The sequence below is a fragment of the Pongo pygmaeus genome, chromosome 11 (assembly GCF_028885625.2).
Source record: "Pongo pygmaeus isolate AG05252 chromosome 11, NHGRI_mPonPyg2-v2.0_pri, whole genome shotgun sequence".
Taxonomy (NCBI): Eukaryota; Metazoa; Chordata; class Mammalia; order Primates; family Hominidae; genus Pongo; species Pongo pygmaeus.
Genome location: NC_072384.2, coordinates 56,021,131 through 56,033,572, shown reverse-complemented (window position 1 = coordinate 56,033,572; position 12,442 = coordinate 56,021,131). Strand labels below are relative to the sequence as shown.

At 37.7% G+C, this 12,442-nt stretch overlaps 1 protein-coding gene across 5 annotated transcripts in view; it reads right to left on the bottom strand.

Annotated features, from left to right (window-relative positions):
• GPD2 (glycerol-3-phosphate dehydrogenase 2) overlaps nt 1-12,442 on the bottom strand; it is a 146,345-nt gene that overhangs the window by 34,710 nt on the left and 99,193 nt on the right. For all 5 annotated transcript variants that reach the window (XM_054477820.2, XM_054477819.2, XM_054477821.2 and 2 more), the window contains 2 exons: nt 1,779-1,943; nt 802-946 (listed from right to left, as the gene is read on the bottom strand). In XM_054477820.2, the coding sequence (XP_054333795.1) occupies nt 802-946; nt 1,779-1,943 (310 nt within the window). The remainder of the gene's footprint in view (nt 1-801; nt 947-1,778; nt 1,944-12,442) is intronic.

Sequence of the window (12,442 nt, the reverse complement as noted above, 5' to 3'; positions counted from 1 at the left end):
CTTTGCCTACTAGGTTTACCACATATGGAAATAAAAACAGTACACATGCTCTATACCCTTAGCATGGCCATATGAATTTTTTCTATAAATACCTTAAAATGTACGTTCTGGGTAATTATTTTTTAGCCAGAACCACACAAATGTTTCTTTTGTAATTTATTAAAAATTTCAAACATATATAAAAAGAGTTTAATGACACTCCATGTACCCATCACCCAGCTTAAATGATTTTCATTTAATAGCTATTCTTATTTTATCTCTACTCCTGCCCATTTCTTCATCCTCAATTATCTTTGTTAATTTAATAGGTTAGATATATCTGCTTTTTGCTTGCTACAATATTTTTTTAAATCTATTTCAAAAGTTATAAACCTAAGAATACTTGGGTAGCCCACATCTTCAGATTCTTCATAAGCAAATTTGGGTATTCTGCAAAATTCATGACGTATTGTTTTAACTAAAATATGTCCTTTATAAAAAATTTTGCAAAATTAATTTTGCTAATGACTTAAGTAAAAGTTTAATTCAAAAATACCAATGTAGTCTCTGAAGGTGACTACACTGAACAAAGAAAAATAGATCCCAAAGCATTAACCTTTAGAAACGAGTATTGCTGTAAGTGGCTAAAACTTCCCAAGTCTGGTTTATATTTTGTATTTTGGAAGAGTTCCTTTACTCATTTCTCCTGATTTTGAACAGCAAGTTAGACCATCTATTGTTATGCTAGAAGAAGAAATAAACCAGACAATCTCTCCTGACCCTCTTTCTCGGGTGACAACTGCCACATTGGAAGACAATTACCTGTAATAACCAGGCATCACAATATGGACACCAGCACTTGGCTGGCAGATAGCTGCTGCGTCTTTATCATCCATTTTGCGCACAGAGTCCGTGAAAGGTCCCGTGGCATTGATAACACATTTGGCTCTCACGTCAAATTCCTGCCCTGTGAAAGAAAGTGGCATCAATCACACACCCCATTTGTTTCTCTGTTAATGGATGCTGTGTATTACTAACTCATTTATTAACTTAATCTCTGGTGAAGTACACTGCATATCACACTAAGTGACCTCAGCAGCTCAAGTTATTGAAGAGTCAAACAAAAGGCTCTCATTTGAGTGAATTTACCAAAAACAAGTCGGAATTGAAGAAAGAAAAGCATTCCACTTTCTCATTATGGCTTTTGTTGATCTTATAAGTGCCCAGCGTCAAAGCACCACACATGAAAAAGTAGAATGAGTAAATAAGCCACTTTCTCCTGAAAACTCAAATGTGTGAGCAGCATTGCTGTGAGAAAATGTATATCATAGAGCTTTTGTTCAAGAAACGATATAATTTGGAAACTGCCTACCTATATGGCACTAGAGCCAGGGCAATAATGAAAATCTAAATAAAGTTAAAGATGATTCACTTTAACAACGTGTAACAATGCCTGTGTCACCCAAATGATACTTTGAAACTTGGCACATTTATTTAATTTTATTAATAACATGTTTTTGTAAAGAAAAAGGAATCCATTCATAGCCGTGGGAATTTGGTGGGCATTTTATTATTATCATTATCATTATTACAACTATAATACAAAGGGGAAAAATTGCCAAGTCCCACAAGGGAAATTTTCATGTTAAACCAGTCATTGTTGACAATAACAAATATAATGAATATGACTCTGAAGCGTGGCATAAATGAAAGACAAGTGACAGAAAAATTATAATTCAGTCATTACATAAGCTAGGCAAGATACTAAGAAATACCTACCTCCCAGAGACCTGGCATACCTGTGAGGACATCCTTGCACCGTGCGCCGCTCACACGCACTTTCCCTGTCTGGGGGTCTGTCTTCTTGAGCAAGCTCACTACCTCCATGTAATTGGCTGTGGCAGCCCCATACCTGGCAGCAGTCAGAGCAATGGCAAGGTTCATCCGTGCATCGTTATGTTGTCCTGCAGCGGGGAAAGCATCAGGGGAGGGACGGGAGTCACCTCGAGCCACGGACTGGTAGTACAAAAGTGTGTCACAACAGATATGTCACATCTGTCCCTGTCACCCAGGATATACATGATGGCTGGGCAGCTCGACAGGGCACAACTTAAAAATACACGGTCATTCTCAGCCAGGCATCTACCTGCCGCTTCAGCAAGTGCATTTCGTGTACCATAAAAATAGTGAAAATATCCCTTTCCTACAGAGCTGACATCAATTATCTGAAAGTTAAGAAATAAGTAATTATTCTCTCAGTGTTGGAACATACGTATACGTCAGGCTTTTCCTAATACAGACAAATCGTAAGCATGAAAGTGAAGCAATTCAAAACTTTAGAATATTTGACACCCCAACTGGTGTTGATGAACAATTTTTATGTGTATGTGCTCTATCTAATATTCAAAATCAAGAGCTTAATCTTCCATAGAGCATTTCTCAGTATTCTGTAAAAGGATTTTTCCTGGTTTGAATTTTGATCAGGGCTCCTTAAAATGTAACATTTTTTTAAATCACACATAAAAGGTAAGAAATTAGGCAGGGCAAAATTTAATTACAGAACAATTCCTACCTGTATTGCTAAAGATTTATTGCTGAAAAATCCTAGTTAAAGAAAACTAAGGGGGAGGAGAAGGGGGGAAAGATGATTAATCACTTTAAAATACTGGCATCACTAGAGACTTTTTCTATTTATTATTGCCAGTGGAGCTAACGCTGACCAGGAAGAATTACTCTACATTGCAGGGGCCAGGTTCTCTGTGCCCTGAATAATTAATTATCCAGGGCTAGATGTATTGAAGCAGGGTTCAAATTCCCACACATTGGGATCAGTTCTATCAAGATAATACTGATAAAGGGATGAATTTGTAATGGATATTGTTGTTGATTTATGTTGCCAGCATACCAAACATTTAGTATAAATGGTTTATGTAAAGTTTCTTCCTTGTGATTCAGTCTGTGCAGGGCTAGCAGCACTACAGAAGTAATCTGTTCCAGCTAAAAGGGCAAAGTTATAAAGAGAGAATCAATGACTGAAGATTCTGCTGCCCCTCCCCACAAACGTCTTATTCTGAAACCACTGAACTAATATAATCGGCTAAGAACCGTCCCCCCAAAATTAAATGCTCTATCAAGTGGAGAACTTATGTTAAACCTCAACATGCAAAATAAGGAGCTATTTTGTCTAACAATTAATAGAATGAAAGTAGAGGAAAGAAACAACAATGACAATAGCAGTAGTTGAGCTATAAGTGGGAAGGGTAGCAGTTCCTAGTTTCAACTCAGCATGATCCCAAAGTTGCTTAAAATCATAAGTATATTTGAAGTTAAGCTTAAGAAATCAATTTTTATTAATGTAGGGTTCCTTGCTTAAAATTGGAATACATTTTATAAAACTAAATGCACGAAAACAGTCCCAAGAAACTAAATAAAATTTCCATTATAGATCTTCTCCTTAAATTAAGAAAATAACACAGTACCCACCCCACCCAATCTTTCTGGTTGATTTATATATCTAACAAGGAAACACCCTGCCCCACAAAGGCACATATCTGGTAGTACAAGAAATCCAAGTCATGCTTGCTCTCACCATAGGCATAGAGAAATGCTCACCCATCCAGGTGTGCCTTGAAGCCTCTGGAAAGCCATGTGTAAATGAAATATTTTAAATCCTAAATGAAGTCACTATTTAAAGGAACCAGGCAAAAATTCCATTTATGAAATGATAGTTCCTTTAGAAAATAGTTACACATTCATCTGACTCTAAGGTGACTTTAAAAAGATAAAATTTTCTTTTAATATATGTTTAAAATATAAAATCTCATTGGAGCAGTATAGGTTACAGTTCTTCAAGCTCTGTTGCTTCCATACTAACAAATGTTCCCTAATTAGCATCTAAATCTGAATATGACTGAAGGTAAGCAAGGTTAACTTCAGTTTAAAATGTGAGGTGGAAACAAGTTCTTATGGTCCTTGTTTTTCTATGTCCACTCCCCAGTTCCCAGCAGCAGCTGTCTTGACTCAAATCTGAGATGTCACTTACACAAAAAGGCCATTCATGATATGATCCTCATCTGCCATGGTTCATACTACCTAGAATTGTGAAATTATTTGTAGCTCCCTGAACATTCATGTCATTTCCCACCTTGCCTTTACACACACTTATTCTTCTGGCTGGATACCATCCTGGAAGTTCTGAGAAACCTCTGTTCATCTCTCATGATCGAGTTCAAATGTCTAGTTCTGCATCTCCTGGAGGGATGCAGAAAGTCTCCCTTTATCTGCATCCTTCCAGGGCAAAATTATTCACTGCTTCCTCTGGGTCAACATTTTATCTTGTATACACCTTTTTAAATAGTCTTTATGATACTAGAATCATCCATGTGTCCATCTACTTACAAAAATGAAAATCCTTTGTTATGAGTCAGGCACTGTGACAAATGCAGGGAATATAACTGAGAAAGATACAGGGTGATCTCTACTTCATGAAACTTACATCCCATTGTAATTACTGTACAATTCCCACATCTCAAGAGAAATTAGAAAGGCTTACTTGTTTGTCTTTGTTTTTTTTCTAGTTATTATCAGGTACAGAATACGTTTCCAATTACTGTTAAGTTTATCCTAATCCCATTCGCTGTGTTAAACAAACAGGTATTGAAATTCTTATATCTCTAACTATGGGATGGAATACTTTCTCTTGTTAAAGAAATTTCAGACTTCAGTAAGTTGGTGGCAAGAAATGTGACAGAGACATAAATGTGTAAAATCTGAATTTAACCCCAAACTAGGCCCTATATTTATGTTGAATAAGTGGGAGGGAAGCAGAAATAGTTATGAGTGATTCCCTCAGGACTTATCCCAGAAGGTATCCCTTGCTTTGCAGGGAAATGCAAGTACAGGTATTATTAGCTCCCAAAACTTGAGGAGCAAGTAATCTGATGGTACCCCCAAGCCCTGGGCCTCACACCTCCACCCAGCAATCCTCATCTTCCCAGACATTCAGCTTAATCCATTTACCTCCTTGGATGCAGGGTAAACCTCCTCCTCCCCTACCCACATGAAATCTACCCCTTACCCTGAGATACCCAGATGCTCACAGTGTATGCTTCCTGAGATATACGTGATATATTTTCATTATTCCTAACTAATTTCCCCAACCCTCTTTCCTGACATTTTGAAAGGTAACTCTATGCCTCCTGTAATTTTTATTCTGGAGAAAAAAGTTTTTGACAACACTGCATGCCATTGGAATGTGATACAATAATCCCAAACCCCCACCTAACTGATCTGCTTATTAAGTTTAGATTTTCAAAGCTGTTTCCTTAGAGCCAGGCAACATTATACTGTTTTTCACTAATCACCGAATAGCTTTACATTGGCACTTACACAAGGACCCAGACGGGAACTGTGAAAATCTGTTTCCGACTCTGTTCTCTTTTGCACTTGAAATCTTGCATATGTGCACATACTGAGCTTACAACTCATAGGAGAGGAAGCACACAAGAGGTGGAACTATAACTGTTTTCCCTTGTTTAGAGAAACAAAATATAAAATCTACCCACCAAAAAGAATGAAGATTGATGGTGGTAGAGAAAACTTTGTCTTAATCCTCAATGACCTTGCACAGAGCAGAATAAGAGATATTTTAAGTGAAAAATGCAGGACCACACATATTTTAGAATGTAATTGTCTAAAAGATAGGCCTCAAATATAAATATTTTGGAGACAGCAATATTGCTCTCCTCAGAGTCAAAGTTTGGCAACTATGTTAACATGCAAAATAGCTCAAAAAAAGAAAAATAATCACTGATGTATAGAGTATGAAGAATGAGTAAATATGAAAAAAACACAGGTATAAAACTATCTGGGATTTTCTTGTTTCTTCAGGTCTAAAACTCTGAGGCATGACAGTCTACATACAAGCTTCCTTTTAATATAGCATACTTTTAAATGATATGCTTATCACAGACTTATTGATCCGATATCTACCTGCCAGTATAGAAATTCTATTTGTTAGAAAAAGTGGTTCTCAATTAGAATAGCATCTGTCCATAACTTCATCAATTAAAAACTGCCACTGTTGAAATGTTGAGAATATTTCCTCCCATGTCCCTGTGTCCTGACCTGAGTCTTGTGCAATCGCTTTGACTACTTCAAGAAAGGTGAAAAATGATGCTGGTAAGAAACAATACCTCCCTAAAGCTTTAATCTCATTTCTAACTAAATTTATTCCCCATGCTTCATTGTCTCAGACTGAGAGTGTCACAGTGACCTCTCTGGCAGCTCCCCCTTAGAGGTCTAGCAAAGATAATTCAAAGGCTAACCTACCAAACTCAAGCTGATTTAATATAACCACTATATTCAAAATGTCCCTTTCTGATTGGAAATACTCAGGTAAAGGCAGGGCAAAATAGGGATGTGTGTGTGGTGTGTGTGTGTGAATGAGTGTGTGTAGGCATGCGTGTGTGTGTATGCACGTGTGTGTGCACAATCACACGTACTCACATGCATGCACGTAAGGGGATTATTTTGCTTTAAGGTATGATGTGTAAACTTAAAAAGGAAAACTCAAAATAAGAACCCACTCTTCATGGTGAATTGTGATAACAATGCAATTTTCAAACATAAACCATTTACAAAAGTGATTGTTTGTGTGAGGAGTGACAGGGGTCAGGGAGGCATATGAGGCAGTTTAGGGAGAATGTACCTTAAAACATATTGTGGAGAATGGCTCTGGCCTTAGAATGATTGAGTTGCAACTTTTGGTTGTTTCATTAACATGGCTGGGGGAATGTGGGTGATATACTGTACTGCTTTGGGCTTCAGTGTCCTATAAAAGGAGATGAGCCGGGTACCTCTGAAATTATACAATGCATGCAATAGCTAATTGTTAATAATTACCTATCCCTTTCAAGATCTCATTTCAACCTTTTCCCACCTCTGGTTTCTCTGACTTTCCCCCAGCCTATCAAAAAGAGACTGGGCATCAGTAAAGCCTAAAAGATAAGTGTTTCATCAAGGAAATCAGAAATCATACACTTCCGTTAGATCTATAAACTTTGATTTGATTAGCTTGTATGGGCTATATAATATATTGCAAAAATTGTCCCAATCCTTCACCCCTCCCTGTAGCCATGCCCTTTGCCTTGAGTCCTCACAGTTCCCCACTCTGACTCTCGACTCACCCATGTGAAATTGTTTTGGCCAACAGAATGTTGGTAAACGTGACAAAAACAGAGGCTCAAAACAGCACTTGTATGTTTCTGCTTGTGCACTTGTCCTCCGCCAATGTCATTAAAAGGACTTGCCCAGGCTAGCCTAATGGTACCAGGAGGAAGATGACAGTAAATGTTGAGTCGCCCCCTGAGTTAAAGCCATCCTACTTCAGCTGACAGACAGCCAACACCTCCACAGAGGAATGCAAGTTCAATGGAGAACAGAAAATAACCCTGCCCCCCCAGACTATATCAGAAGAGCCACCTGATGAGCATTCCAATGCATGTACAATAAACCCTAATTATTTTTATGCTATTCACATTTGTGGTTATCTGTATGAAGAATTACAGCAATAGATAACACATAAGCAATGTAGCCAATTTTCTACTAAAGTTAATCCCCATTTACAAACAGGTTCTATCTTCAAAACTGTATGTTTGGAACTCAATTCTTTTTTCTATAGAAATACTATAAATAAAAGGTGATTCATTTGTGCCACAAGAACTACTTAGTGCATAGGGTACCTAAATAAGGGAATAAATAATGATTCCAACAGCCTCAATGCCCACCACTCCTTCACATTCGTCCTAAATTTCCAGACTGACTGCAGTGCCCAAACTCAAATAAAATATTGCTCTTCCACACCTCTGATTTCTTGATCATGTTGTCCTTACTATGTGGTACATCTTACCCAAACTGGTAAACTCAACTTTTAATCCTTCCTTTGTGAAACTTTCCCTGACTCCTTTTAGACACAATGGCCTTCCCTCTTCTGTGTTTCCAGAGAACTTTGTACATACATTTATTACAGCACAAGCTATTTTCTAAATACTTGCATGGAACATTCACTCATTTATTGATCACTTGTAATGTGCCAGAGATTGTATTAGGAACTGAGTATATAATGGACAGCCAAAGAGACACAGTTACAGACTTATGGGACATCAATTCTAACGATGTGTTCCTAAAAGAACAGAGTGCATCTTTTTCGAATTTGCTTCCCCAGTACCTGCCAAAGCCTTTGCTACCTAGCAGATATTCAAATATGAATGAATCACGATTCAGAGGCCGATCAAATAAAGGAAATGTGCTCAAGGCTTAAAGAGTCTACGAACAGTCCCCAATCCCTCAACCTCCATTCAACTATGGTCATGGGATCAAGGGGGACTATTATCTCTCTACCTAGCTACCCAACAGACAATGGAAATAGAATGTCTTCAACCACAAAATCTTTGGTGAAAACATAAGCAAAGGGAGGAGGCTAGTGATAAAGTTAAGGTAGCAGGGTTTTTGGTATATGATTAAGACGGTAAGTGGCAGATTAACGAATATTTTTAACAAACATTTTGGGGGGTACACATTATGAACCAGGCATGGTCAAGGTACTAGGGAACCACTGATTTAGGGAGAATAAGATTACCTTGGTCTCTGTCCTATGGAACCTCATTCTAATGAGGAAGACCGATAAAATCAAACAGATTAATAAGAACATTGTTATTGCAATAATGGCAATACAGGGAAAAACAGAGGACAGGGAGAACAAATCCCTAGGGCAGGGGCTATACTTTGGACAGGCAGTTACAGAAAGTGTTCAAGTTAAGCAAGAATTAAAGAAAATTCATAAAGCAGGCAATTAAGTTCTAACAGAAAGACCACTTACATCACTGCTAATTTACATTACATTCAAAGCTTATATAAAATATAAAGAACTAGAAATGTGACTATGGTATTAATACAACCTCAATGTGTTAAGTGCCTGGCAAAGATGATTTTTTCTTTCATTTATACTTTAAAATATTCACCTATGTTTTATGTATATTTATCAGGAGCTAAGTTTAAAAATCTTCCTGGGTTGATGTACATTTTGGCAAAAAATGTCTTCTAGTATAATATTGCAAGCTTATGAATTGGAGTAATTCAAAATAAAAGCATAATATTGCAAGCTTATGAATTGGAGTAATTTGCTGTCACCTATCCATACTACAGTTCTGAAGCAGGGACACCTGTTAGCAGTGAGCATGTAATCATTTTTATTATTAAATACAAAGGTACAATTAAATGCAGGCACAGGATGTGACCTGCATCATAATTCTACAGGTCTTTCCCTTCACAACATCCTTTTCATTATCCTGGGCCTTTTGTTCCTTCATGTTTCTTTTATCTCACCCTAAGTTCTGAAATAAGCTATTTGCAATCTCAATAATTAGCAATCGGGGTGGATCTGTGGTCTGGCCCCATACAAACGAAACATTGTGAAGTTCCTTAACATGATATATTTAAGTACATAAAGTTTCTATACCCTCAGGACTTTCCTCTCTTGAAAAAGTTTTAAATGAATCTAATGAAAAGTAAGTTTTCTCCTTTTAAGACACTTAGAAGCTAGAGCTGAACAAAAATGAAACCACATTTAAACAGCAAGCAACAGCATGCTTTGGGTATTCATTAGCTATTTCTGTACAAAAATGTTCTACACATTAGTTTACAATGAAGATTCCTTGTGCCTTTCCCAGGACAATCCATTCTCTCTCGACCACAGCCAAAAAAAAAAAACAGCATTTTATACGTTTAAGGAAGAAAAAGGAAAAGGGAGCAATGTGACAAAATTAATTGAAGTGAAGTTGGAAAGTCAGGAAGCAAGACATGCTATAGAGATCTTTCACAGGCTATCCAGCTATATGGCCTAAAAACCCCTGGTAAGCTTCCTTGTTTGTGAAATGCACTAAATTCATTGATAAACCTTCTTGAAATGCCTGGCTTTGAGGGTAAAGTTATTTCTTTACTGAGAGCAGCAGTCTAAATTGCATGGCATCTTAAGCCCAGGAAACTGTCCTGAGGATGCTTGAAATTAATTATTTTTGTAAATATTTATTGAACACCCACTATGCACCAGGCACTAAGCTAAGTACTACTGTGGGGAACAGAAATTGAAAGAGATCAGAATGGCCTAGCTGTCCTGGAACAGAGATACAAGAGCAAATTTACAAGTCTAATGTGGAGGAGTCACATGCTCCCAAAAGTCTTTCGATTTTCTAGCACACTTCCTTTCTCCTTCCTCTGCAGTTTTCTTAAAATATTACCAAACAGCATTGTACACATACCTTATTTTCTCTCTTAAGTTAAAGATTTACAAAGCTTCTTTCACAGGTGTATATGCTGAAGTTCAAGTCCCACATCTATGAACTATGAAATCTCATGCTAGTTGCTTCATCTAAGGTTTGATTTCTCAGCTATGGAAGGAGAATAGTAATGAGATTAACACAGAGTTATTGTGAGGAAGAAGTGAGATAGGTAATGATGCTATGACAAAATAGTTCTCAATAAATATTAGCTTTTATTATTAAAAGGTAAAAAGGAATTGCTGGAAAGCAAAGACTATAACGACAAGATGTGGTTATTGCCTAAAATAACTTTTAAAAACAAAAGCCCTGAAGATTTCCCAGTTCTAAATGGTTTTATTGCTCATCAATCTGGCAAGCTTTCCCTGAAATGTGTAACAACTAACCTCTAATCTCTCCACTTCATGAATACTGTTTGTTCTTCTTTTACTCCTTTTCTCTCCTCCACTTTTTACCACTGAAAAATAAAATTCTTTTTTCTGTATGTCACGAAGGATAGGAAGATGGGGAATGGTTTTTAATCCAGAGGAAAACAGTGTTGACAGGAAAACGGATTGTTTCAAAATATTAGATTATTAAATCTTACTACAGAGGACTTCATTTTCTCTTACAAACCACAGAGCCTCTGTCACTTTTCAAAAAGGAAATCTATATTAGCTATAAATTTGGCATCCTGAGAAAATTCAGAAAACTCAAGTTCTGACCTCTTAAACAGCCAATAAATGGGTAGGTTTCCATAGCAGATAACTGTCTCATGTTTTGGTGTGGTTTGGTTTTGCTTACTAGTATCTAAACCCCTCCTCCTATCTTGTAAGCCTTTCAGAAAGGCATTCACCATCCCGTAGGAGAGGAAGAATGGTCCCCTGGGATACAGGCCTTTAATCTGGCTTTGCCAGTCAGATGCTCTCAACACAGACTTCAATCTAGAGGTAGTGACCCAAAGAACCTCTAATCCAGAGGTAGATGCAATGATAGCAGTACCATCCCATTTCTAGGGGCAGCAGCAATAGAGGTGTCAGCAGTGGTGGCACAGCAAGACGTGACGTGATCAGCAACCAAGTCTTCGGTGCACTGGTTGTGGGTCAGGATTTTGCCTGTGGCTGTGGTTGCTACAAATCATATTTAGTCCCTTATTTTTCAAGCTAGGTCTCTGTCTTCCCAGTATTTCTGCCTGCTGCTCAATGTCCTATCAGAGAATTTCTTTTCTCTTTAAGTCAACCAGATTTTTTATTTTTCCTGTCTGCAACAAAAACGTGAGCAAGCCCTAAACCCTCATCTCAGTATCCTCATTACTCAAGCCACAAGGTGGAACTTGATCTCTCAGGGTCCTCCAATTTTATAAATTGCAATTTACAAAATTTCAAATAAGCCAACTGAAAACTCAAGAACTGAATTATATAACAAGTCAAAAGAAGCCCTTTGATGTAACTAAACCATCTTTCATAATAGGACTGGGAAAAGCAAGTGAATCCTTTCACTTTCACAGAACCATCTTTTCAGTCCTCTTTTCCTCATTTGTGTGTGAGTACATGCACACAACTTTTTACAAAATGCTGGAATGGCTCAACCTGCCCCAGGGGTGATTTCGAGTGTGAGCTACATAATAAACACATGGAACCACGTGCCAAGGACCAGCTGGGGAATTCTAACTGGAGGCAGGCTTTTGAGAGAACCTTTATCTGTTTCATGGTAAGTCTTGTACCTTATCAGATTTCTCTCTTTAATCACAGGAAGATTCCACACCTTATCAAATTGTTATCAAATCAGTCTGACCTGAACCCAACGTCCTGATTGTCTGAAAGGAATGTGTACTAGGGCATTTACATGAAAAGCAGGCTAACTCTTGGCCCCCATCGGAGAGCACTGATGCTGGAGACTCCGAATGTGTGAGTTCAGGACCCAACCTGCCACTAACTCAGGTTCTGGGGACGTCCCTTTCCTCATCAGAGTCTGTTTCATCTATAAAGTAGGTCTAACAACAGCCTCTCTACCAAGCCCCCAGAGCCGCTGAAATAATCAGATTTCAGCATATGTGAAAGCATTTGTAAACTGCAAAGCATTATAAGAATGAAGCTAATATTAACAGATTGCCTTCTACTACATTTACCTTCCTTCTCCTTTTGTTAAGA